Source organism: Canis lupus, chromosome 1 (genome assembly GCF_048164855.1).
Source record: "Canis lupus baileyi chromosome 1, mCanLup2.hap1, whole genome shotgun sequence".
NCBI classification, from domain to species: Eukaryota; Metazoa; Chordata; class Mammalia; order Carnivora; family Canidae; genus Canis; species Canis lupus.
In genome coordinates this window covers 31,635,701-31,662,882 of record NC_132838.1, presented here as the reverse complement: position 1 = coordinate 31,662,882, position 27,182 = coordinate 31,635,701, and the positions used below count along the sequence as shown (strand labels likewise).

At 38.6% G+C, this 27,182-nt stretch overlaps 1 protein-coding gene and 1 pseudogene across 9 annotated transcripts in view; one reads left to right on the top strand and one right to left on the bottom strand.

The window, feature by feature from the left end:
- The window catches only part of NHSL1 (NHS like 1), a 152,584-nt gene that overhangs the window by 86,518 nt on the left and 38,884 nt on the right, over positions 1 to 27,182 (top strand). For all 9 annotated transcript variants that reach the window (XM_072825123.1, XM_072825126.1, XM_072825120.1 and 6 more), the window contains one exon: positions 26,023 to 26,150. In XM_072825123.1, coding sequence (XP_072681224.1) covers positions 26,023 to 26,150 — 128 coding nt within the window. The remainder of the gene's footprint in view (positions 1 to 26,022; positions 26,151 to 27,182) is intronic.
- On the bottom strand, positions 21,778 to 22,664 carry LOC140633084 (protein FAM133B pseudogene; annotated as a pseudogene).

The window sequence follows — 27,182 nt, the reverse complement described above, 5'->3', positions numbered from 1 at the left end:
AGGCGCTCAACTGCTGAGCCACCCAGGGATCCCCTAGAAATTACTTTTTAAAAAACCTTTAAAAAAAAGTACTTGTTTTGTTGTTTATCTGAAATTGAAATTTAGTTTAACTGGGTGCCCTGTATCTTAATCTAATTGGGAAATATTGAAATCCAGAAGAAATCTGTTATTGACTCAAGGAAAACCCAGCACAAGGACCCCAACTAGTATTTACCAAACACTTGTCTATATGCCAGATTCAGTCCTAAGTCCATTACACGTGTTATCTCATTGAATCCCCACAATAATCCTGTTTACTATCATTAGGCAAATTTTACAGGTGGTGATATGGATACACACAGATCAGAAATTTGCCTGAAATCACCAAGTTAGTTAATGTTAGGACCAGGATTTAAACCTAAACCTGGACCATCCCAGGCTACAGAGCTCATATTCTTAACTGAAGCATCATCTTGCCTCTAATATCATTTGTTAGAAATCTTTTATTCTGGTAGAAGTGCAGACTAGAAAGGCATGGTCTTGGCTCTCAAGGAAATTATACTTACTTCATTGGTACAGATCACCATGTGAAAAATTCTCAAGAGATGTGCCAATAATTGCTATAGAGGAATTAGAGAAAGCAGATAATTTCTGCTTTGAGAAAGAAGGAATAGCTTTCAATAGATTCACAGTAGATTTACTATTCGGAATAGAACTATACAGACATTTTAAATGATCGCCTTAGTTTTTCTTCCTTGAATCTTTTCTAATGCTTAGATTACCTTATGGATCTTACAGTATCTTGTATCCTATAGTCTTGGCATTGGATCATCCAGAGCTGAGATTATTGGGTCCCCTTTTTCATTTAGCCTGCCTAACCTATATATTTAGTGACTATAAGCTTAAGAGGAAGAAATTGCATTAGTCGGGCTCTTTTGTGCAGCCTTGGAATTGTACTTTGACCTTTGTTGCCTTCGTGATGTACTTAAATCCAACCAAAATTTCTTCTACATCCCTTCACTACATAGTGATTTATCTTCAGTACATTATGACCAAGAGCTTCTCTACTTATAGCTCATCTCTTCCACCAAATAATTAATAAGAATATTAAATGGCACAGTTCCCAGGACAAACCCCAGAGGCAGTGCCATTGTTAACATTTCTCCCTGAGCCATGAACAACAGAGCGCTGCATGGTCTGGCTTGTAGAGAATGCTTTCAGGAAGGTATGTGTGAGTTTGAGTATTCAGGCCCCGCTTTTTTTTCTTTTGATCACTCTCCAGGAAATTGTGCTTCACTACCTCTTTCATGTATTTTCCAGTATCAGATCAGAGCTTCTCTTTTCTTCCCTGAGAAAATTGAACATCTGTATATAGATTTTTCTGATTTTATTTTCTTTTTGATTATTCAGTAGATCTATATAAAATAACATCACCACCAGTTTTACCTACCCTTGAATTTTATTTTGAAAAGGTAAATGTTTTAGCAATCGCTCTAATGTCCTAAAATGCTTTATTGAAGGGATTTACTATTAATAAAGTTAATAACTGTGGAAAATTTGTGGAGCTCAACTTTTAAAGCCTGGATTTAAATATTCCTGGAGAGATTTTTAGATAAATAATAACTTTTAAAACAGTGATTGAGAAAGGTGAAATGAAAAAGAGCCTCTGAGTTGTTTTCCTCTTCATTTATTTGCTTTAAAATTTTTTTTTTAATTTTTATTTATTTATGATAGTCACAGAGAGAGAGAGAGGCGCAGAGACACAGGCAGAGGGAGAAGCAGGCTCCATGCATCGGGAGCCCGATGTGGGATTCGATCCCGGATCTCCAGGATCGCGCCCTGGGCCAAAGGCAGGCGCCAAACCGCTGCGCCACCCAGGGATCCCTATTTATTTGCTTTTAATCACACACACAGAACTTCACATCCCACGCTTCCCATATACTATATTCGCAACCTGCAATAAACACAAGTGCAGAGCATTTATTGCCTCATTATCAGTGAAGATTAAAAAGAAAAAATCCAGTCCCTGAATATATGGCACTATTAAGGTACGGGGTTGTATAAAGCTATTGGTCTAAGATAATTTGACCTCAGTGTTCTTTGCTTAAAATATAGAGAGGTAGCTAATTATTCACAATAGAATTTTGTTCCTTCACCTCTTACTGTGACTTTGTCCATAATTTTAAGGAAAGAATCCTATTCTTTTTTTTTTTTTTTTTTTTTTTTTTTTATGATAGTCACAGAGAGAGAAAGAGACATAGGCAGAGGGAGAAGCAGGCTCCATGCACCGGGAGCCCGATGTGGGATTCGATCCCGGGTCTCCAGGATCGCGCCCTGGGCCAAAGGCAGGCGCCAAACCGCTGCGCCACCCAGGGATCCCAACTATTCTTTAATATTAAATAGGTTTGTGCTTTTTCATAATCATTAAATGCTCGTCGTGTAAGTTCCGTCAGGTTCTATGGGAGCTTAGCTGTCCTCTCAAGGATCATAAAGTAATGGAGGGAAATGATTCAATAAATACTAGTAAATTAATAACTAAGTGTCATAAACATTTCCTTATTAAAGTAATGCAGAAATGCCTAAGGTCAGTAGAGTGAGGAAGGCATGGGTTTCATGAAAAATGTTTACATGATAAAGCTAAGTTTCCTAACTTCATGGGTCCTTAACTTTAAAGAGCTGAGCTTGCAACTTTGTGTCAAGACTGAAGTAAATAGAAAATGGTGTAATGGACATGTGTATGATGTACAGTAGGCAGAGAGAGCTTAGTCAGCTAGAAAAGAAAAGCATTGGGCACCTCCCTCTCCACTTGCCCACTCTCTCATCTCCCCCCATTGAAGAGGAGATGGGCACAGTGTGTAAAACGGCGTATGGAATGCCTGAAGCGTGTGTTCTATGTGCAAGTTCACTCTATTCTGGTCCAAATAGAGATCTTTTATTTGTTGTTGACTAATCTCTGGAGAACTTGATAGAATTTGATGGACCATGCTCTTAGTGCAAATGATTTGATCTTGCTGATTTGTTTCTAGAGATTTAGGTAGTGGTTTACTGCTAATGACGATACAAACGTGTACCTAGATTTCTTTTTTTAAGATTTTATTTATTTATTCATGAGAGACAGAGAGAGAGGCAGAGACATAGGCAGAAGAAGTAGGCTCCCTGAAGAGACCCCAATGTGGGACTCGATCCTGGGACCCAGGGATCATGCCCTGAACCAAAGGCAGCCACTCAACCACTGAGACTGAGCTACCCAGGCGTCCCCGTGTACCTAGATTTAAGAATAATATTTTGATATTTGGCTCAACAGAACATCTGGCTGGCAATGAATAGTTAATTTCTGCAGATCAATCCCATTATCTATAAAGAATTCACTTAGCTTTTTACTGAATCTCTGGAAGAATTCTACCCTTTTAATCTCATAGTTGTTTGAACAGTTCATGAACCTCATCTGAGTTAGATGTGATGATGGGTAACCTTTCTCTAACAAAATATCTGAATCATTTTTAGCATTATTAAAAGGGCCACATTAAATGGGAAAGGGGAACTGAGGGATGGGGGCGTGGGCATGGTTAAGTTTCATGAAAGGTTCAGGTTTTATTTCTTTATAACTGTAGGCCTCATTCAACAATTATGAACATATTGAGAGCTGAAATAAAGACATGTTATTTTCAAGGCTCCATCCCCCAAAAGCCCAACCTGGGAGAGAGAGAAACAAAATTTCTCACAGTATGTTTAACACGCAGTTTCGTTACTGTGTCCATGTCCACTCCTTGCCAGAATTAGTTCACAGAGCATCTGTTGTTGTATCAAAAATGTTCCTACTCACAGCTATCCTTCCTGAAGAAATAAACCCATTTTAGCAGGTCAGCGGCTCTGTGGCTCTAGAATTAGAAGTGAGAGCACAGGGAGGAATGTTAGATCTGGCCTATGTTCATTCACAGTCAGGCGGTTATATTTATTATAGGAATTGAGGATTTACAATGGGAATAAATGACTGTTGATACCAACTGGTTAAAAACTGTAGTTTTGTGTGTGTGTGTGTGCATGTATGCACACCAACCTGCTCAACACTGGAGAATGGTACACTGTTCTTAAAATTATGGACAAGGTTTCCAAGTAGTTTCAGGCAGGTTCATCTGACAGTTCCTGACATAGAGACTTTATGTAGGGGTCATTGCGTCTACTGCTTATGTCAAGAAGCATCCTAGGGACGCCTGGGTGGCTCAGTGGTTGAGTGTCTGCCTTTGCTCAGGGTGTGATCCTGGGTCCGGGATGGAGTTCTATATAGGGCTTCTTGCAAGGAGCCTGCTTCTCCCCCTGCCTGTGACTCTGCCTCTCTTTCTCTCTCTCTATGTCTCCCATGAATAAATAAATAAAATCTTAAGAAAAAAAAAGTATCCTAGTTCACTTTTGGCTTAGACAGATAAGTTTGTTCTCGGAAGGATTGTGGGATTCTCTCTGGATTTGATGAGGCGCCTTGGCTATCTTATCTCACCACCTCAGACATACCCAAGATGAACATCTGCTTTGCCCACCTGTGCTAAACAATGGATTCTTTTTCTTTTTCTTTTTTTTTTTTTTTGGTCACTTTAAAAAAAATTATGACATATAATACAAATGCCTAAAACATGTACAATTTAACAAATAATTATAAAGTCAATACCAACAAAACCATTACCCTGGTCAGAAAGTAGAATATGACTTAAACTCCAGAAACCTCTTATTCTTGCTTTACAATAGGAGAACATCCAGGTTTAATGAAAAGAGTATGGGTCACACCTAGGTTCAAATCCTGCCTGTTATGTACTAGGTATCTATGATTTGAGTTTAATTTTGAGAGTATTTCATTGACAATTTAAACATGTTTTCTCATCTATAAAATAAAGATCATAATATATGTGTTCATGGGAGTAAAATGAATTTACTTTTGTAAAGTATCTCAAAGTACCTGCCCCTTAAATTGGAAGTAGTGTTTGTAGAGGGAAGGGTGCATTTATTTAAGTGCAATGGAATACAGATATGATTTATTATAAACCTCAGCCGTCTTTCCCAAATGGCTGTCAGTGTTCTCCCTCCTACCTGTGATGCTCCTGAGATATGCTGTGGGGAGGAGAGAGAGAGGAACAGAGCAAGAAACATCATCAGATAACAAGGGACAGTCTCAGACACTTGACACTCAGGTTCATTTCATCCATATAAACAAGGTGACTTTTTCTCCCACTCAGCATCAACCTGTGAAAGAGCCTAGATTGCTAGAGCTGGAAGGGCCCTCCCGCATCATTTGATTAATAAACCCCCCTTTTCATTTTGTAGGTAAGTAACCCAAGGCCCATGGAAGTGAATGGGTTAATTTATAGCTGCTTTGCAGTTGATAGATGACTAGGTCAGGATTTGAAATTGGGTTTCTCGCTCAGCCCACGCTGGCCTATTTGGATCTCAGATCCTGCGGACACTGAGGAGACCTATCTCTTTGATGCCTGCCATCAACTCAGAAAGGTCATAGGGACAGGGGTCACTGGAATCTAAAGGCTGGAGGCAGGTTTGGTTTGGTTTGGTGAGCCAATTCATTTAGGGAATGCACATTAGGTTGTGGATGCCTAAAGGTAGGGCTTCACTGTTGCTCTGGAAATCTTCTCTTTACTCAGTCTTAATTTCTTTGAAACTTAAGTTTAAGAGAAGTAAAGGAGGCAAACTCCATCATGGGACTTCGGGTATGTCAAATACCTGTAACTGTCGTTTCATTCTAATGGTTTGGTATGTGTTTTTGGGACTACAGTAGGTTATTAGTACCTCAGGGGACTTTAAAAAAAAGGGCCCAGATTATAGAAAGGATAAGGGAAAGATAAGGGGACTAATGATTTAGTGCCCAGTTTTCTTTTTGCCTGGGGCTATTCCTTGTGTTCTTCCTGAAGAATCCTTTAGGTAGAAGGAGAAGGGGGAAGTATCACTGTTTAAGGAAAGGTTTATTTTTAATATTTTATAAGTAAGAAACATTAAATTACTTAGACTCATTCATATAGAATTTTAATGTTTTTTTCTAGTTTAAATAAAAGTAGGTCTAGAATTCAGGTGGGGAGAGTGGTACATATTCTGAAAAAGCCATTGAACAGGGGTAGGGAATATATTGTCTCATCTTTCCTAAAATAATAGCAGCATTAACATTTTGTTCGGTTGTCATTAACTAGTCAAGAAAATGAGGCCAGAATTCTGATTCCAGTGCCCTGCAGTGGCCAGTGGGATGTTGGAAAGCCATATCCCATTTTTGTCTTTGGCATTCCTCCTCTGGAAAACAATTGATGATGTCTAAGCTCCCTTCCAAGCTCAAAAATTCTAATTGGCCTCTCAGTACTTGGCTGCTTAAGGGTGACACATGAAAGTTTTTGGCACAAGGTTAGAATTTACTGCTGAGCTTAAGTCCTAAGCAAACTGGGCTATCTAAAATCTAAGCTTGTGTTGACATATAAATTTTCTAAGTGGATCCTGCCAATGAAGCACTGGGCTGGATATTGTAGCTGAGTCACAGAGGAATGACGTTCTTGCTTGCCCCAGACGCTTAAAGCCAGCCAGAGAGATAAGATGTATGTGTGAGTAACAGGGTTGATGAGGCTGGTATCACTGAACCTCACCCCTGCCCCTGGGTGTTGTCTTTAAAACATAAATCTGATCATGCCTCTCCTTTGTTTAAAAATTCCCTAAGAGCCCCTCTCCCAGACAGGATGAAACTTAAGCTCCTTGGCAGCTAAGAACCTTCATGATCTGCACCCTGTTTGTCTAGTCTCACCACCAGACCACCTTTTCTCCTTCTGCTTCCTACCCCTCCACCCAGGCTCTCACCTGTGCCTTCACGTGTGAGGATCAAGTCTGCATGGGAATGCTAGCTTGTCCTGTGCTCTCTTTCTCTTCTGCGTGTCCCAGTCTTTCTTCCTATTGCATCATCATCCCTTACACCTGGCTAACTTCTGTTTCCCCGGGAGAGTCATCTGGTGGATGTCGGAGACCCTGCGAGGCTTTCCGGGACTCTCCAGGGCAGCCCCCGGCACACCTTCAACACTTTCCATACATTCCCACAAAACTTACAGTCCTCCATTTAGTGTGTGCTGCATAATTGTGTTTACTCATTTATCTCCCTGCCCAACAGCAAGACCATTGGGAGCAGGGCCTCTTCTTGTCATTTGTGTGACCCCAGGACACACGGTCTGGTGTTTTACTTAATTAGGTTGACTTTTCAAAGACAAATGGTAATGTTATTAAAGACTTCTTTTTTCTGTTTTTATTATTTCATTGGATCATAAACACTGTCGTGTCTGTGGAGGTCCTGGAAAGGTCACCTAGAGCTCAGGAGAGGTGAGAGCCAAAGCCACAGAACAAGGGGTGAAAATGCAGGGGTGAGGACATGAGGATGGGGAGTACGTAGGCTGGAAGCCTTCAATTTGGAGGCTGGGAAGGAGAAATTGGTAAACAAGTAGTTGGGGAAGAAAAAGTCAGGATGGGCACTCGTCATGAGGCTCCCAGATGGGTAGAAAGTCAGAAGAAAGAACACTAAACTGGACATTGGGCTGCTATTGGTGATCTTCAAAAGAGCAGTTTCAAGGAAGGCTTTGGATGTAAGAAGCCAGATTTCATGAGAGAAGAATTATTTTTATAACCAGAAAAATAACACAAGTGATTTTTTTTTTTGAGAAACAGGGAAGTAAAGAATAAGAGAATAAATTGATGTCAGCAAAAGAAAGAGAAAAGGGACACTGTTTTGAGGTGGTGGCAAGATAGAGGTAATATTATTACTTGTTTTAAAAGCTAGAGCCAGGGGCATCTGGGTGGCTCAGTCGTTGAGAGTCTGCCATTGGCTCAGGGAGTGATCCCAGGGTCCTGGGATTGAGTCCCACATCAGGCTCCCCGCAGGGAGCCTGCTTCTCCCTCTGCCTATGTCTCTGCTTCTCTCTGTGTGTCTCTCATGAATAAATAAATAAAATATTTTTAAAAATAAAAACAAAAACTAGAACCAATTAAAACATGGTTGTAGGCAAAAGGAGCCCAACAAGGAGGGGGAAAGATCACCGATACAAGAGAAAATGGGGAGGACGATGTTCCTCGAGGAGGCAGAAGGCAGGAGGCAGTAGGCAGTAGGCAGTGAACTCGGCGCAGGTGGACGTCAGGTTTACACCTTTATCTCCTAGACAGAGATTTGGGAAAAGTTTTGAGATGGAGCAAAAGAAATGGTGAAGTTGTTCATTAGGGTGGTATTGGAGGCCTGGTTGAAATGTGGCACCCACTCTATTGCTACTATATTGCTAGGGCTTTGGTGAGAAGGATGACTTAATTTGATGCTCTTTTTCAGTGCTTGTGAATTTAATTAGGTTGACTCTTCAAAGACAAATGTTAATGTTATATGTTATTAAAAGCTTTTTTTTTTAATGTTCAGTATTTCGTTAATTTTCTTTTGTAATTTTTGTCCTTGGGAATAGTTGCCCAACCTGATGAAACAAAGGATTAAATTCTCAGTTGAGGAAAGAGAAAAGCAAAGACAAAAACAAGGAATTAACATAATGGGGATGATATACAAAAGAGGTTGTTTAACTTCCCTAGTTGGACTTGAGGGCTCAGGAAATTTTTTTATAATGCTAACTACTCTTGAGTGGGGAAACCCTGAAAGAGTAGTTAACCTGTGAGCTGGAGATCTGATGCAAGAGCAAGGGAAAATTAACAATCATTGCTCTTTCAGTAGATTAAGAGACATGTTGCTTCTTTCTAATGGTAAGCAATGCACAAAAGATAGAATAGCAAAGACAGTCATTTAAATGGTCCAGGTCTTAACAAAGCACTATGGATTGTTTAAACAAAAGGCTTTTGTTTTGTTTTTGTGTTCCTGGCTAGTCTGCTGTTTCAGCAATTCTGTTTTAATTCCCGATAAAGTGAGTAACTTGAGTGGCCTCTATATTTCACTCAGTGCAGCATAAAAATGCTACATTGAAGGTACTGTGGATAAGGTTTGTTATCACTCTTTATACAACTGGAGTCTCTGGTGTTGGTTTAGAATCTTTGCAGGTTATTTGATATCGAGTAACCTTGGTGATGCTCCACTACTGCCAGTGATAGAGCTTTCTCATTCTAAAGTGAAATGAGATCACCTCCAATTTGGCTGCGCTCTGGTGCCACTCAACCAGAACTGGCAAACTCTTTACACGCTCACATGAATCATGGGCACCACAAAGCGGTTCACCTTAATTTCAATCAGATTTAGTCCTTTGAGTCTCCTTGAATTCATCTGGGCATATGAAGAGAAGAAATGTTAAAAAGTAGTTTTCTACAATGGAAAATCACCTTTGAGTTTTGCAGTGAAAAATAAAGCTAAGAGTTTTATCCAGCTGCTTAAGTTTTAATATTTAATTCCTAATTTTTGAGAGGTTTTTATTCCACTTCAATAGAAATTAACCATAGAGGGAAGATATTAGTCAAAATGACCTTTTGAAAAACCTTTCCACATAAAGTGAAGTTGCCTATGATGTTTAATGTCAGTGAGGGAGGCGTTGGTCCTAGGATTGGGAGCAGGGTGTTTCTTTCCAATGCAGGTTTATACATTAGCCACAGACTCATTTCCTGTTGGACTTTTGAGCTGATGACACAGTTCATTGTGCATATTCTCTTTGTCATGCTCCACCTTCCCAATGCTGATCACTTTATTTCCCCAATCCCACTATGTAGATTAAAATGACAAGTCATTTGGAATTGTCTAAAATAATTTTTAAGCCTATGAATTTTACAATCTGCTTGTCATCCATTTTTCTCCCCTCTCTAGGCAAAAAGAAACCTATCCATTTCACAGGCATCCATTCCATCACCATCTCCTGTCTTCTTCCATACTCTCCTACCGAAAACTTCTGGGAGCTTTCTCTGGTTCTTATCTGACCAGAAATTTTTAGTGTGGTATTCATATACAGTTAAGGTTTTTTTTTTTTTCTTTTTAAATAGAAGATTTTATTTTTATTTATTCATGAAAGACACAGAGGCAGAGACATAGACAGAGGGAGAAGCAGGCTTCCTGCAGAGAGCCCAATGTAGGACTCTGTCCCAGGACCCCGGGATCATGACTTGAGTCAAAGGCAGCCGCTCAACTGCTGAGCCATCCAGGTGTCCCTACAGTTAGTTTTTAAATACTGGATTTGTTCAGTTTCCCTGAAATTCTACTGAGACTAAATTTCCTTGGACAGGTAACCCTGATTGAGTATTGGACATCACCTTCTCTATGCCATTCCCAATCCTATCAGCTTTTTCCTCATCTGCTTATTCCTGAACATGTGATTGGGGCCCCACCCCCATAAAATTCTGTATGGATGCTGGCCCCAGCCCACACTGGAAAGTGTGTTCAAGGATAAAGTACCCTTTCAAGTGCTGATTGTTCATTCACTTAGCTCCCTGAGCACCTGCTAGCCACTCAGAGTCAGATCATGAAGGGCTTAGAAACCATTAGGAGGACATTGGTTTTTCCTTTCACGGCCTGGGAAGCCATTGGAGAGGTTTGAATTTAGGAGTGACATAATCTGATTCATTGTTTTTAAGCAGCTCAGTCAGGTTCTCTGTTAAAAGTTCACCGCAAGGGGGCTGAGGTGGAAGCAGGAGACTGGGTGGAGATTACCACAGTAATCAGGTGGAGATATTGCTTTCAGAATTTAGGAAGGTTTGGATTTATATTAAAGCCATATATTTTCTCTTTATCTTTTTTATGTTTTTTGGATTATAAGTATCATTGAAGTAACTATTGGCGAAGAAGTGATCTTATGGACCCAACTATGCATTTGTTGGAAGATAAATTTGGCTTTACTACTTCATATACAAATAACATGCTTTTATGCCATTATAAATATTACTGTATAACTACGTAAAAACTTTTACTCTGAAGAGAGGAGGGGAGGAAAGAACTAATTGTTAGTCTAATATTAAACCAAACAGCATATTTATTTGAAATCTGTCACTTAAAATTGCTGTCAAATTTCTAGGAAAATATCCATATTGGTATCCAAGATCTATATTAAACTTATGACGTGTTTAAGATTTAACACAGCGTTTCAGCTCACTTGGTAGGCTACAAATAACCAAGGAACTTAAAACGTTTGAACATCTATAATCTCTCAATTATCCCAATTTTTTATTCTTAAAAACAATGCAAATAAATCAAAATTCAGCTGTTTTGAAGAATTTGTGGAAAATCCAAATGTATTTTGGGAACATCCAATATACCTAATTGGCAAGCCAGAATCCAAACCACAGTATGAGAATGATCTTTTTTTCCAGTGTTGCCAAACCCAATAAATTAATGAGCTAGAAGGTAAATTCCTCTGTTTTAAAATACATTTTGGTTTATATTATCTTAAAATAAATTCTCTAATGGTTACGGAGCATAATATTTGAGGGCAACAAATTTTTCCTATGTGCTTAATTTGAAAGCTCAAATTATTTGAAAGCTTTCTATATTGTACCTAATACAGCTGTTGGGACTGGAATTTATTTTCTTTTAAGCATACATGCTTGTAGTCTTGTGTGTTCTCAGTTCTCCACTCCTGGATAAAGATACATAATAGAATTGGCCTTTTACTCTGTTGTTGGTAATCTGATGGATAAATCTGAGAGATAGAAGTTTGGAAATCTGGATCTTTCAGAAACTTTAGACCTGGGTTTTGTAATCCGTAAGACACCTACAGGATCTCTTCTCCTTCAATTCCCCCAGAAATACTTCAAACACAAATCAAATAATGATGGCCAAGGGCTTTCAGGTTAGAAAATAATACATTTATTGAGTGTCAGAGGTAATGGCTTTAAAAATCAGTGATCTGAAAAAAGGACTTTTTTAGACTATGGTTCATCATAGGACATTCTCACTGAAGCAGCACCTCATGACCATTATTTTTATAATTAATTTTGAAAATGGAGTTCTCCTAGTTTCTATGACCTTGAATTACAGTAGGAGGGTTATGAAAGATTTGGTACTATTAAAAAGAAACCACATTCAGATTTAAAAATATGGCACATCTGGAACGCTCTGCTGTTGTGAAATGCCAGAATTGTGCTTTTGATTTGAATGTTTCAAAACTCTCCTAGCAATTCATACCTGCAAACATTAACACCACCCATAGGATCTGAGGAATGACAAAATTAAAATCAACTGTGGTGAATTATACCAGAGAGTGGTAAAAATGTCCATGTACTTTTTACTGGCATCACTGAACGATTAACTTTCTCCTCCTGTAGGTAACAATGAAACTCCTACTGAGGTTTATTTGGAATTTAAGTGTCTGAGTAGTTTTGAGTTGAGTCCTCACATCTTAGGGAAGTGGGTAGCAGGAAGAAGGGGATAAATGCAAGTGAGATTGTGTCACTTCTCTATTCCAAGTCCCCAGAGGTGAGTTCTCAGCTTCATGGTGAAAGCCAGAATCCTTACAACCCTCATTACCCTACATAGTCTGTCACTCCTTTACCTGTCTAACCACGTCTCCCACTGTTCTCACCCCAGACTTTCCTCTAGCTCTTTCTCAAGGTGATGGAACCTACTTTCTTTGCTCAGATAACACTACTCAGTGAGGCCTGCTCCAAATACCACTCTCTGTTCCTTTCTTTGCTCTGCTTTTCTCTTAGCACTTAGGACCTTCTAACAGAACATAAGCTCCACAAAGACAGGAATTTTTGTTCTGTTCACTGTAGAAGCCTCTGTGCCTATATACCTGGCAAGTAGTAGATGCTTCATAAATATTTGTGAATTAATGGAGAAATATGGGATGGGGAAGCTTTGCCTTGGGAGTCCTAATACATGACTTACCAAGGAGAAAGGCTTGTCTTAGGAACAAATGACTTTTTTGTAACTATGATTCTTTGGCAGTAGATGCTACTGTACTCATACTCCTTCTGTTTGCTCTTCTTTCATGAAACACATCAGACGCATCAATTGAACCTCTGTACTGTACAAGGCAGGAATGAGGTTCTGAGGATTATGCAATATAGCTTATAATATTGAAAAATTCAGGCTGGCGTGGAAGATTGGAGGAACTAAGGAAGACTTTGTAGAAGATAGGATTTGAGGAAAGCCTCAAAGGGGGTGGCATTTGGATTAAGCTGTCTTTTGAAGGAGCGCAATGAGGTGAGCTCCCCATAAGCATGACTACCAACACCGCAGGCCCGTAGGACCTGGACTGCTATTATCTGTGAGGACTTGGGAAGTGATGATGGTAATATACAGGCTGTGTTGATATGTATAACTAATATCATTTAAGAATTTATAAAATAACTTCCAAAGGGAATCAAAGGAATTCCATTTCCATCTTAAAATGCTGAGTCTGCTAATATTTTCATTACTTCAATAAGATACATAGTGTTTTCACTGCAGACTTGCTTTGCCCTTAAGGAAACAAATCTTTCCCTAATCTTAATTTCGGAAGATCTTAGATATCAAAATTCTTTAAGAATAAACATTTACTTACTTATTTCATTTCATACTCCTTTTTTTCTTATAAAAATGTAAATGTAGAGAAAAAAACTATAATATAGCTAGTTTAACATCTTTTCTTTCTAGGAAAGAGTTAGGGGCATTAGACTCCCAAACTGAAAGTATTGATTTCCTAGGTAATGGCTAGTGTTCTTTTATATGTTGAGTGTGGTCCCAAGAGGAGTGGAGGCGGGTAGTTTCTCATCACAGCATTGTGGTCTTCTGTGAGTTGTTAACCCCAGGAAAGACCACCAGTTCTGGGGCCAGAGCACCTAGATTCTAACGTTGGCTCTGTCACTTGGAGCAAGTTGCTTCTTATTTCTCAGAGTTTTTGTGTGTAACATGTGGATCAGCACAGTCCCCATCTCTTTGGGTTGTTGTGAAGAGTAAATGACTCACTGTGTGTGAAGCGCTAATTGGAACAGTAGTCTATTCGTATGGAGCCCTCATCACAGTTCTTATGAAACAGTGACTGCTCTGTCGGCTGAGAGCAGTTAGCACATCTTGCCTTTCCCACCACAGAGGTAACTTAGAGATAAGTCCCTGAAGTGCAGAGTCACACAGCGTTCCAGTAGCCAAATGAGCGTCTCCCTATGTCCAATTCCTGTCCTAGTTTCTTCCAGTGATGCTTTGACATTCTTGTCATTTCCTTGGTAAGTTTCTTCCCTATGTTAGCATCTCCTGGTTCCAGATTATGTAAATTTCCTAGGGCTTCCATGAAAAGAACCACAAACTGGGTAGCTTGGAAAACAACAGAAATTTATTGTTTATATAGTTCTGAAGGCCAGAAGTCCAAAATCAAAGTGTTAGCAGGGTCATGCTCCCTCCAACCTCTAGGGGGGAATCCCTCCTTGCCCTTGCAGCTTCTGGTGGCTCTGGGCATTCCTTGGCTTGTGGCTACATAACTTCTAATCTTTGCCTCTGTCTTCACAGTCTTCTTCCTTCCTTCTGTATATGTCCCTATGTTTTCACATGGTCCCATGGGCTCTCTTCTTATAAAGACATTAGTCATAATGGAGTAGGACCTACCCTAGTGCCCTCATTTTAATATGGTTATGTCTGGAAACGCCCTATTTCCAAATAAGGTCACATTCATAGGTACTAGGTGTTAGGACTTCAACACATCTTTTTCAGGGACACAGATCAACCCTTATTACAGATCAAAGGCCCTCAGTCCTTTTCCTCTCCTTCCTCGAAGAGTTACAATATATCAAATACATTTACCAAGTGCCTGGCTGATACTTGACCAGTGTAATGATACCCCTAAGTATGAGGCTTCATGTCATGTAAAACTGATTAGATAATAACTTTGAAAATTCTGCAGTTAGCTCAATTCAAATATTTTAGCTCTATTTTAGATTGAAAGTATTTAGAAATAAATGCTCAGGCAGTTGAAAGATAACCCAAGTATCAGTGCCGTACATATTTAGGAAAAGAAATACAGCCTCATGATGATTTGGTAAAGATGTAGCCAAAGGCTTGGTAAAAATAATGGAATCTTAAGGAGTTGTGCAGCCAAGCATATCTTGTTATGGGATTGCTCACTAGCTTTTAAAAGTGGAAGAGTTTGGGACGCCTGGGTGGCTCAGCAGTTGGGCACCTGCCTTCAGCTCAGGTTGTGATCCTGGGATCCAGGATCGAGTTCCATATCGGGCTCCCTGCAAGGAGCTTGCTTCTCCCTCTGCCTTGTGTCTCTGACTCTCTTTCTCTCAGTCTGTGTCTTTCATGAATAAATAAATAAATCTTTAAAAAAAAAACGGAAGATGGTCTAGTCTATGTAGTAAATCCTGGCAGCAGTGTCCATTCTCTGAGCACCCCGTGGAGGGTTCTGTGCAAAGTTCTGACATATCCTTACTTCGGCTTTCACATCAGAGAGCAGAGCACTCAGAAATATTTGTTAAAATATTTGTCCCATGACAGCTTCCCTGATGGAGTAATGTCCCAGCTTTTACAGAGGTGGAATCTGAATTTCCAGCAGGTTAAAATGTTGTCCCCTAGACCTCATGTGTGGAAAATGGGGCCGATCTGTCTTGATTCAGGATACTCAATTGCTCTTCAATGAGGAGCCCATCCCAATGGTGAACTATCTGTTCCTAAAACACAGTAGCTTTTCATTGCTGTTGGAAATTCCACATCAAAAGCCTCTCAGCCTTATTCAAGAAAGATTGGGAGTAAACATTACATAAGTAACAAGGATCTGGAAAGTCTTTGATTCAGTATTCTCTCTCTCCATTTGGAAGAGTCATTGGAGCAGTTTGGAATATTCTCATTCTCCCCCTTGCTCATGAGGTAGCGTGGTCCTTTCTTGTCCTCTCTGAAGCTAGCAATGGTTAAATGTGGCTTGTTTTGTCCAAAGAAATAGGACCACAGTAACTCGAGGTTATTTCTGGTTAAAGTTTTAGGAGCCAGTGTAAGAGGCACCACATTCTTATTGTGCCGCCGTGTGATCACTTAGCACAGGTGCTTCCCTCTTTCTGGTCCCTGAGAGACTGGTGAGCAGATCCCCTGCTACTGCTGATTATACCAGGAGAATGTGAAGCAAAGATTCTTCTAGTTTCTTAAGTCACTGAGGTTTTGGAACTGTCTTTAACTGCTGCATATTCTAGCTCATTGTGACTGACTTAATAAATTTAAAACATGGAAAGTGGCAATTCATCAAGGATTTCCAGCAGAGAAAATTATTTTGAAAATAACTCTTTCAAGCATCTTGGAGTAGACTCTTTTAACATGTCTAAAATGTTAACAGGAAAAGTATAACTAATAACATGAAAGTTTGGAGGCCAAGGCAGGTTCAAATTCAGAAGATGGTTAGATCACCATCCAGTGGTATGATGTTGGGTTTTTTCTTCTATATTTAAAACTTTGGTCTACCAAGGAATGTTTGCTCACTGTTCTTGTGCTAAAGAAAATAGTTTGACATGAAAGGAAAGAGGAGGAAATTTGTGATTAGGAAACCAGAGGACACAACAAACAAGTGATACCTTTATTCAAGCAGAACTATGAGAACAATAACTGAGTTTTACTCCAGATTTCTGTTGCAAGAGGAGTATGTGTTGAAGATAGATCCTCTATTACATTTAGTATCTCATTTCTAGCCTATAGCTGCCAGCATAACTGGCTTTAAATCATATTTTGCCTTGCAGTTACTCTTGGTTTGGTGTCGGAAAAGTTTTTGTTTATTCATAATGGCTTGCACTCACTTCTATCTCACCCTCCAGACAATAAACTCCATTTAATGAACAAAGCCATGGCTTTAGAGACTGAGAGCTGTTGCAACTTGACAAGAGGAGATTTTTCTAGATTTTCCCTAGAGTTGGAATAAGATAAGAGACCATGGAATTTGATGACTTTACTAGATTTCAGAAATTTGAGAAGAGTGAAAAAAATTGGTCATCTGCCACACATGTATGCTGCCTAGTTTCACCTAAGACCTAGCATCTTATTTCATGGAAATACTACTATTTAAACACTCCTATGATCAAGCTTCATTGTGGAAAAAAAAAGGCATTGTCTTTTAAACTAGGTTCACAAGGTAATGGTAGAAGTACTAATAAATGCCAGATTTTCATAGTTTTAGGGATAATAATTTTGCAAAATTTTGGCCTTTTAAGATTTAACATGTATCAAGTCATTTTAGCTATCTTAATAAAAAATAGCTATTTTGATTAAAAGTCATTTTAATATTGCCAAAAGCATCAGAACTAGTATCACCTTTAAAGATGATCCAGCCCAGTAGCCCCTCCTTATTTTCTAGCAAGGAATCTTTTCAAAACACAACCTCACACGGGACCCAATACGTAAAAAGATTTTCAGTGTTATCAAATATTGTAATTTTAGGGGATCGCTGGGTGGCGCAGCGGTTTGGCGCCTGCCTTCGACCCAGGGCGCGATCCTGGAGACCCGGGATCGAATCCTATGTCGGGCTCCCGGTGCATGGAGCTTGCTTCTCCCTCTGCCTAGGTCTCTGCCTCTCTCTCTCTCTCTCTCTCTCTGTGTGTGACTATCATAAATAAATAAAAATTAAAAAAAATATTGTAATTTTAAAATTGCACTTCTTATAGAGTCAGTTAATGAGGGCTAAAAATTAATTTGAACAACAGAAGGACTTAGTTTAAAATGGTCTTGGGACACCGGGGTGACTCAGCCCTTGAGCTTCTGCCTTTAGGCTTGGGCTCCCCTCAGGGAGCCTGCTTCTCCCTCTGCCTGTGTCTCTGCCTCTCTCTCTGTGTCTCTCATGAATAAATAAATAAAAATCTCAAAAAAAAAAAAGTGGGAGTCTTGACTTGAGTGGCCTGGCTGACTCAGGTCAGAGAGTAACTCTTGATCTGGCGGTGGTAAGTTTGATCTCCACATTAGGTGTAGAGATTACTTAAAAATAAAATATTTGAAAAAAAAATAAAAGGGCTTCACTTTGTATTTTGTTTGTCAAGTATTTGAAAACAATGAATTAGGGCAGCCCAGGTGGCTCAGCGGTTTAGCGCAGCCTTCAGTCCAGAGCAGCCTTCAGTCCAGAGCGTGATCCTGGAGACCCAGGATCGAGTCCCATGTCGGGCTCCCTGCATGGAGCCTGCTTCTCCCTCTGCCCTCTCTCTCTCTCTTTCTCTCTCTCTCTCTCTGTGTCTCTCATGAATAAAACAAAAAAAAACAAAACAATGAATTATAAGAAGCTACAAGTGGTAACAGTTTTTTGTTTTTGTTTTTGTGTGTATGTGTGGCTGACTGCGTTTCATTTATTTTAAATAAAATTAACATACAGTGTGATATTAGCTTTAAGTGTACAATATAATAATTTAGCAAGTCTATGTATGACTTTAGTACTCATCACTGTAAGTATACTCTTAATTCATTCATCTGTTTTACCCATCCGAACCCACTTCCCCTCTGGCAACTTACCAGTTTGTTCTTTGTATTTAGGTCTGCTTTTTTGTTTGTCTCTTTGTTTTTTGTTCATTTGTTTTCTTAAGTTCTACATATAAGTGAAATCACATCGTATTTGTCTTTCTCTGACTGACTTATTTCACCTAACATTATACTCTCTAGATCCCTCCATGTTGTTGCAAATGACAAGATTTCTTTTATAATGGCTGAGTAACATTCCATTTTATATATATATTTACACACATATGCACATACCACTTCTTTATCCATTCATTGATTGATGGACACTTGGGTTGCTTCCATAATTTGTCCATTGTAAATAAAACTGCAATAAACGTAGAGGTGCATTTATCTTTTCAAATTAGTATTTTTATTTTCTTTAAGTAAATACTCAGTAGTAGAATTACTGGACCATATGGTAATTCTATTTTTAGTTTTTTGAGGAACCTCCATGCTGTTTTCCACAGTGACTGTACCAATTTACGTTCCCACCAACAGTGCATGCAGGTTTGTTTTTCTCCACATCCTCACCAACATTCATTGTTTCTTGAGTTTTGATTTTAGCCGTTCTGGAAGATGTGAAGTATTATCTCATTGTAGTTTTGATTTGCATTTCCTTGATGGTGAGTAATGTTGAGCATCTTGCCATGTGTTGGTTGGCCATCTGTATATCTTCTTTGGAAAAATAACTCTTTGTGTCCTCTGCCCATTTTTAATTGTATTATTTGGGGTTTTTTTTGTTGAATTGTATATGTTCTTTATATATTTTGGATATTAACCACTTACCAGTTATATCATTTACATTTTCTCCCATTCAGTAGGTTGCCTTTTTGTTTTGTTGATGGTTTCCTTCACTGTGCAAAAGCTTTTTATTTTGTTGTACTCCCAACAATTTAATTTTGTGTTTTTTTTCTTGCCGCAGGAGACATATCTAGAAAAACCTTTTTTTGGCAATGTCAAAGAAATTGCTGCCTAAGTTTTCATCAAGGAATTTTATGATTTTAGGTCTCACATTTAGATCTTTAATCCATTTTGAGTGTATTTTTGTGTATGATGTGAGGAAATGATCCAGTTTCATTCTTTTGCATGTAGCTGTCGCATTTTCCCAACACCATTTGTTAAAGAGACTATCTTTTTCCCATTGTATATTCTTGCCTCCTTTGTCAAAGATTAATTGACAATAGAAGTATGGGTTTATTTCTGGACTATCATGTCCCATTGACCTATAGGTCTACTTTTGTGCCAGTACCATACTGTTTTGACTACTGTAGCTTTGTAGTATATCTTTAAATCTGGGATTATGATACTTCTGATTTTGTTCTTCTTTTTTAGGATTACTTTGGCTCTTCGAGATCTCTTGTGGTTCCACGCAAATTTTAGGATTATTTGTTCTATGAAAAATGCTACTGGTATTTTGAAAGGGAATGAATTAAATTTGTAGATTGCTTTGGGCAGTATGGACTTTTTAACAATATTGGTTCTCCCAATTCATGAACATGGAATATCTTTCCATTTGTGTCATCTTCAGTCTCTTTATCAGTATTTGTTTTCTGAGTACAGATCTTTTATGAACTTGATTAAATTTATTCTTAGGGTTTTTTTTTTTTTTTGGTGTGATTGTAAATGGGATTGTTTTCCTAATTTCTCTTTCTGCTACTTCATCATTAGTGTATAGAAATGCAACAGGTTTCTCTATATCAATTTTGTATCCTGTGACTTTACTTAATTCATTTATCAGTTTTTTAAAAAAATATTTTATTTAAATTCAATTTGCCGGGATGCCTGGGTAGCTCAGCAGTGGAATGTCCGCATTTGGCTCAGAGCGTGATCCCAGGATCCAGGGTCCAGTCCCACATCGGGCTCCCTGCAGGGATCCTGCATCTATGTCCCTCTGCCTGTGTCTCTGCCTCTTTCTTACTCTCATGAATAAATAAAGAAATTAAATAAAGAAAGAAATAAATCCAATTTGTCAGCATATAGTATAACACCCAGTGCTCATCTCATCATGTGCCCTCCTTAGTGCCCTTCACCCAGTTACCCCATTCTCCTCACCCACTTCCGCTTCTGCAATCCGTTGTTTGTTTCCCAGAATTAGGAGTTTCTCATGGTTTGTCTTCCTCTCTAATTTTTCCCACTCAGTTTCCCTCCTTTCCCATATAATCCCTTTCACTATTTCTTATATTCCACATATGAGTGAAACCATATGATGATTGTCTTTCTCTGATTGACTTATTTCACTCAGTATAATACCCTGCAGATCCATTAACATCAAAGTAAATGGTAGGGATTCATCCTTTCTGGTGGCTGAGTAGTATTCCAGTGTATATATATGTCACATTTTCTTCATCCATTCATCTGTTGAAGGACATCGGGGCTCCTCCACAGTTTGGCTATTGTGGACATTGCTACTATGAACATGGGGTGCAACTGGCCCCCCAGTTTCACTACATATCTATCTTTGGAGTAAATACCCAGTAGTGCAATCACTCAGTCATAGGGTACCTCTATTTTTTTTTTTTTTTTTTTGTTTACATGCTAAGTATCTTGGCAAGTATGCCATTAAACACAGTAAGGAATTTAAGATAGCAAGAATAAAGAATTAATAAAAGCTAAACATTGCAGCCTAAACAAAATTCTTACAAAAATAAAATAACTATCACTGGTTACATAAAATTTTCCTGACTGGTTAAAACTTAACAGTATAAAACATGCATTTTAAATCTTTAGCTATCAAGTTCAAAAAGTACCAGTGTCTATTTTAAATGATTCTTCTCCAAAACCAAAGTTGTAGTCAAAATTAATTCAAATGTTATAACACATTCTAATGCTAAAAAACATTCAGTATTATTGAAGTGGAGGTAAATCCCAGAGCTTCTGGAGCTCTGTCATGCTGCAAAGGGCTGTTTCTCTGGTTCACTCAAAGCAGCAAACGACAAAGTCCAAAGATGTCTAGGGGCAAGATGGCTATACCCAGCTCTGACCTCCCCATGAAGCATGGCTACTATGTCCACAAAAATAGGATGTGTGAGGATAAAAGGCACACTATTCTGCTAGCTAAAGAGATAGCAAACCACCCCCCAACCCTAAAAGCTCCTTCCCCAGGTAAATAAAAGTATATAAGGGGAAAAAATTAAAATACATTTATCTACAGAATAAGGATTTTGAAGTATCAATGTGATCCCTATTTCAAAAATGTTAACTAGAATTATCTGGTCATTGCTAATTACATCTTAGTGATGTATCCAGATTCGATTTCTGTTGATTTATCAATAGATACTTCTAGTCAAAAATATTAACTTTATCCCCAAATATCTTAACCACTAGCACAACTGCAATGTATTATCTCCCCGAGTTGTTAAGCACTGGAAGAGAAAAAAATAGATGTTCAAGCAGCAGGCAACAATTATGGCCCTTTCACACAGCGGCACCCGAGTGGCTCCTGAATAGTCCAGGAATAATTCTAAAAACAAGAAAATTCATGCATTTTAGTAATTATGTCATAATTTTCACAGTTGAAATTTCCTTAGACATTGCACTTTCTTTATAAGGGAATCCTGATTTTTCTTAATGTTACGGTGAGTCAGGACTTGAACTAGCAGCCTTCTTTTTCTTCTTCTTACTGTGTTTCTTATGCTTCTTTTTCTTTTTTGTTTTTTCTTTTTCTCGTTCTTCACTGCTTTTCTTCTTTTTTGCTCGTACCTCCTCAATATAATCTGATTCTGATAAGGACTCAGATGATAATGGTTTATCTTCAGGATACATCTTTCTTTTTTTGCTGAGTCCTTTAATGTCCTTTTCTTTCTCATTTGCATCCTTTGACTTCTTTTTCTTTTTTAAACTATCCTTACTGTCCGATTCAGTTTCTGACATGGAGCTTTCAGAAGACTTATGTGAACGGTTCTTCTTTTTCTTTTTCCTTTTCCCTTGTTTTTTATCCTCATCGTCAGAATCCGAAGAACTGCTGGAAGAATCAGAGCTTGATGAAGAAGATGAATACCTACCAGATTTCTTCTTTTCTTTTTTCTTTCTCTGTCTTTTTTTGGATGAGCTCTCACTTCCACTTAATAATTTCTCCCTGTTTTTCTAGTTCTTTCTTCCAGTTCTCATTCATTTTTTCTTCAAATTCAGCCAATGCCTTGGAGCCTTTCTTCTTCTTTTCTAGTTGTTCTTTCACTTCTTCCCAGGTAGGCCTTGGTCGGTTTAGATAATCTTGGATCGTTGGCCCCGAAGACTGGATTGGACCCCTTGATCTGGCCATTGCTATTGGGTTCATATAGGCCACCCGATTGTCCCGCTTCCCCATGGTGCAGGGCCGACCGCGCAGCCGGACACCGACGGAGAGCGGGCCGGTACCTCTATTTTTTAACTTCTTGAGGAACCTCCACACTATTTTCCAGAGCAGCTGTACCAACTTGCATTCCCCTAACAGTGCAAGAAGGTTTCCCTTTCTCCACATCTTCACCAACATTTGTTGTTTTCTGTCTTGTTAATTTTAGCCATTTTCACTGGTATAAAGTGGTATCTGTTTGTGGTTTTGATTTGTATTTCCCTGATGGCAAGTCATATGGAGCATTTTTTCATGTGCTTATTAGCCATATCTATGACTTCTTTGGAGAAATGTCTGTTCATTTATTCTGCCCATTGCTTGACTGGATTGTTTGTTTCTTGAGTGTTAAGTTTGATAAGTTCTTTATAGATCTTGGATACTAGCTCTTTATCTGATATGTCATTTGCAAATATCTTCTCCCATTATGTAGGTTGTCTTTTAGTTTTGCTGACTGTTTCTTTTGCTATGCAGAAGCTTTTTATCTTGATGAAGTCCCAATGGTTCATTTTTGCTTTTGTTTCTCTTGCCTTCATAGATGTGCCTTGTAAGAAGTTGCTGTGGCCAAGTTCAAAAAGGTTGTTGCCTGTGTCTCCTATAGGATTTTGATGGATTCTTATCTCACATTTAGATCTTTCAACCATTTTTAATTTATCTTTGTGTATGGTGTAAGAGAATGGTCCAGTTTCATTCTTCTGCACATGGCTGTCCAATTTTCCCAACACCTTTTTTGAAGAGACTATCTTTTTTCCAGTGGCATTTATCAGTTCTAATAGTTTTTTGTTTTAGTATTTGGGCTTTCTATATACAATACCATGTCATCTGCAAACAGGGAAAGTTTTACTTCTTCCTTACCATTTTGGATGCTTTTTAAATTTCTTTTTCTTGTCTGATTGCTGTGGCAAAGACTTCCAGTATTATGTTGAATAAAAGTGGACATTCTTGTTACTGATCTTAGAGGAAAAGCTCTCAGTTTTTTGCCATTGAGTATGATGTTAGCTGTGGGTTTTTAATATATGGCCTAGATTATGTTAAGGTATGTTCCTTTTAAAGTAGTAACAGTTTTTGTTGGTTTGTTATACAGGGTTCACCTTGAATCCCTAGGAGTCTACAGTTTATAAGACCACAAAAAAGTTAATTTGCAGCATAAGTTAATGAAATGTAAAACTAATGAGTATTTTTTTATCCTAACTTTAAGGTAATTAAAGAAAATCAAATCAAATACTTAGAGAATCCCGAAACTTTTCAGAGGACAGTGAAAACTACTAATCATGCTTTATGTAGTATTCTCTCTGCATAAGGCAAATAAAATTTTGATGTTTTATTTAAATTTTTAGAGAAATTATTAATATTGGAGAAATGGGGAAATATTTCTCACTGGAAAGTGTTAGATTAATATGAGTAAATCCTTGGGATGCCTGGGTGGCTCAGCAGTTAAACGTCTGCCTTTGTCTCAGCGCATGATCCTGGAGTCCCGGGATCGAGTCCCACATTGGGCTTCCTGCATGGAGCCTGCTTCTCCCTCTGCCTATGTCTCTGCCTCTGTGTGTGTGTGTGTGTGTGTGTGTGTCTCATGAATAAATAAAATCTTTTTTAAAAATATGAGTAAATCCTCATTAAAAAATAAGCCGTGTTCTGGAAGTTTCAGAATTAAAAAAAAAAAAAAACCTTCCATATTATTCAATATTAAGAATGGTTGCCAGACAAGCCCACAAATTAGCCCCTAAGTAACTGAAGTAGTAGTATTTAGCTATCTTGTGATTACATGATATACTTTTACTAATTTATTTATTTAAAGATTTTATTTATTTATTCATTAGAGACACACACAAGAGAGAGAGACAGAGACACAGGCAGAGGGAATAATAGGCTTCCCACAGGGAGCCTGATGGGGACTCAATCCCAGGACCCTGAGATCACTACCTGTGCCAAAGGCAGATGGTCGACCACTGAACCACCCAGGTGCCCCTCCATGATGCACTTTTGAAGTTAGTTTGGCATTCTGAAAGGTTCTCGTGACTATTTCCTGTGGTTTTTAAAATTCTGATTTGCACTTCTGGATAGAAACTCTCTATTCACTCCCACTGTGAGGTAGCAAAGGAGAGTAAGGATTTTTTTCCCCTGGTTTGAGAATTTTTATCCTTTCTCTAAGGCCACTGTTCATCCCCTCTCTGAGGGAGAATCATAGATCCTAGTGTTACAAAGGAACTCTGAAGATGCCCTACTTTAGTTCTGTGCCATTAGGTGCGTGGCTTTGTCAAGCTGTGTAAAGAGGAATCTCTTCCAAAACCAAACACATTTCATATTTCTTTAGCAAGCTGGATATTTAAAGATACCCTGTGGTGAGTGAATCCTTTTGCAAGGCAAATGCTCCTCTAAGATGTTGTCTGGATAATAGGAAGATCTCCTGGGGCTTTAAAAAGCCATTAATACTTTTCTTGCTGTACTTACCCCTATTGATCTGAGTAATTAGCATGATGGTTCCTCCTTGAAGAGAATCTCTAGTCTAGGCAGCCAGTGGCCCCAGCCCTGCTGCAAAGCAGAATACCATGCTCCCAGTTACCTTCCACCTGCTGGTGCCAGGCATTTCTCTGTAGACTGGGAGACATCTCAGACTGCCACCTGGTTTCATATTAAATTCCACTTAATGATTATAGCCTATTTGATATCAAAGCTAAGCTGAGAACTAAAAATAAAATGAGGGCATTGTTATCCAGGACTTCTTATGTCATTACTAGCAGATAAGTCTAGGAAAGAAGCATAGCATGAGAATTGCTTGTATTTTTTGATGAGGAGTTACATAATCAATTACTGTGTATCAGAAATTATAATAATTAAGACCCTGGGTTTAAATCCTGAGTCCATTGCTTATCTGCAAAACATTAGTGAACAAATAATTAAATTATCTTAAACCTGACTGAGAGTGTTATTGTGAAGTCTAAACGAAATCCCATTAAAACATATGAACAGGGTATATATAATGTATAATCAGTGCTTTACTAATTCTTAGTTGTTTTTTCTTTTTTAAGATTTTGTTTATTTATGTTAGAGAGCTCACACACATAAAGAAGGTGAGGAGCTGAGGAAGAGGAAGAGAGAATCTCAAGCAGACTTTGTGCTGAGTGTGAAGCCCAATGTGGGGCTTGATTTCACAACCCTGAGATTATACCTGAACCAAAATCAGGAGTTGGACGCCTAAATGACTGAGCCACATAGGCACCCCTCGTAGTTGCTTTTATCATCATTTTCATTATTAATAGCATTGTTATTTTGAAATCTTATGCCTAGGAAAATATTACTAGAAAAGGAAAATAAATAGTAAAAAAATTCTGAGTTTTAATGTCCTTTCTCCCTCCCTGGCCTGTACCTTCTATAGAATGCGATAAACTAAGACGAGATGGCTACCGAAGTTCTCAGTACTACTCCCAGGGGCCCACCTTTGCAGCCAATGCCAGCCCACTCTGTGATGATTATCAAGATGAGGATGAAGAAACAGATCAAAAGGTAAACCTTCCCGATTCAACATGGGATCCTGGATTGGGTCCCAGAACAGAAAATGGACATAAGTTGAAGAACTGGTGAAATCACAATAAAATCTGGTTTCAGTTAATAATGTTATCTCAAATTAATTTCTCAATCTTGACAAAGGTACCATGATTATGTAGCATGTCAATGTTACTTTACTGGGTAAAGGGTTCACAAGAAATTCTCAGTGCTATTATTGCAACTTTTCTGCAAGTCAAAAATTTCTTTAAAAAGGTAAATGTTGGGGCAGCCCAGGTGGCTCAGAGGTTTAGTGCTGCCTCTGGCTTGGGGTGTGATCCTGGAGACCAGGGATCGAGTCCCATGTCAGGCTCCCTGCATGGAGCCTGCTTCTCCCTCTGCCAGTGTCTCTGACTCTCTCTCTCTCTGTCTTTCATGAATAAATAAATAAAATCTTTAAAATAAAAAAATAAATAAATAAAAAGGTAAGGTCAGGATTCAACGAATTCATTAAAGGGTCACAATCAGGTTATTTGTGCATTTTGAATATTCTCTTTTGGAAAGGAAAAATAAAAGTCTTTGTTTTGTTTTGTTTTGTTTTGTTTTTTTCATCTGATCAAGAACCCAGTCAAATTCCAAAGAGGAGCTCTAAGTGTAACAAGCCAATGCCACTGTTTCACAAGTGGTCAGTGTTTTTCATAAAGATTGAACAGAGGCAGCACTTCAATATATTATAGTGCTGGTCAATTCACTATAGAGATGTGATTTCCTATGCGTGGTACTTTCTAGTGCCATCTCTTGTTTTGTTTTGTTTTTAAAGATTTTATTTATTTATTCATGAGAGACACAGAGAGAGAGAGAGAGAAAGAGAGAGAGAGAGGGGCAGAGACACAGGCAGAGGGAGAAGCAGGCTCCATGCAGGGAGCCTGATGTGGGACTCGATCCTGGGTTTCCTGGATCAGGCCCTGGGCTGAAGGTGGCGCTAAACTGCTGAGCCACCCGGTCTGCCCGTGCCATCTCTTGTGATATGTACAAACATAACTTTCTCAGTAA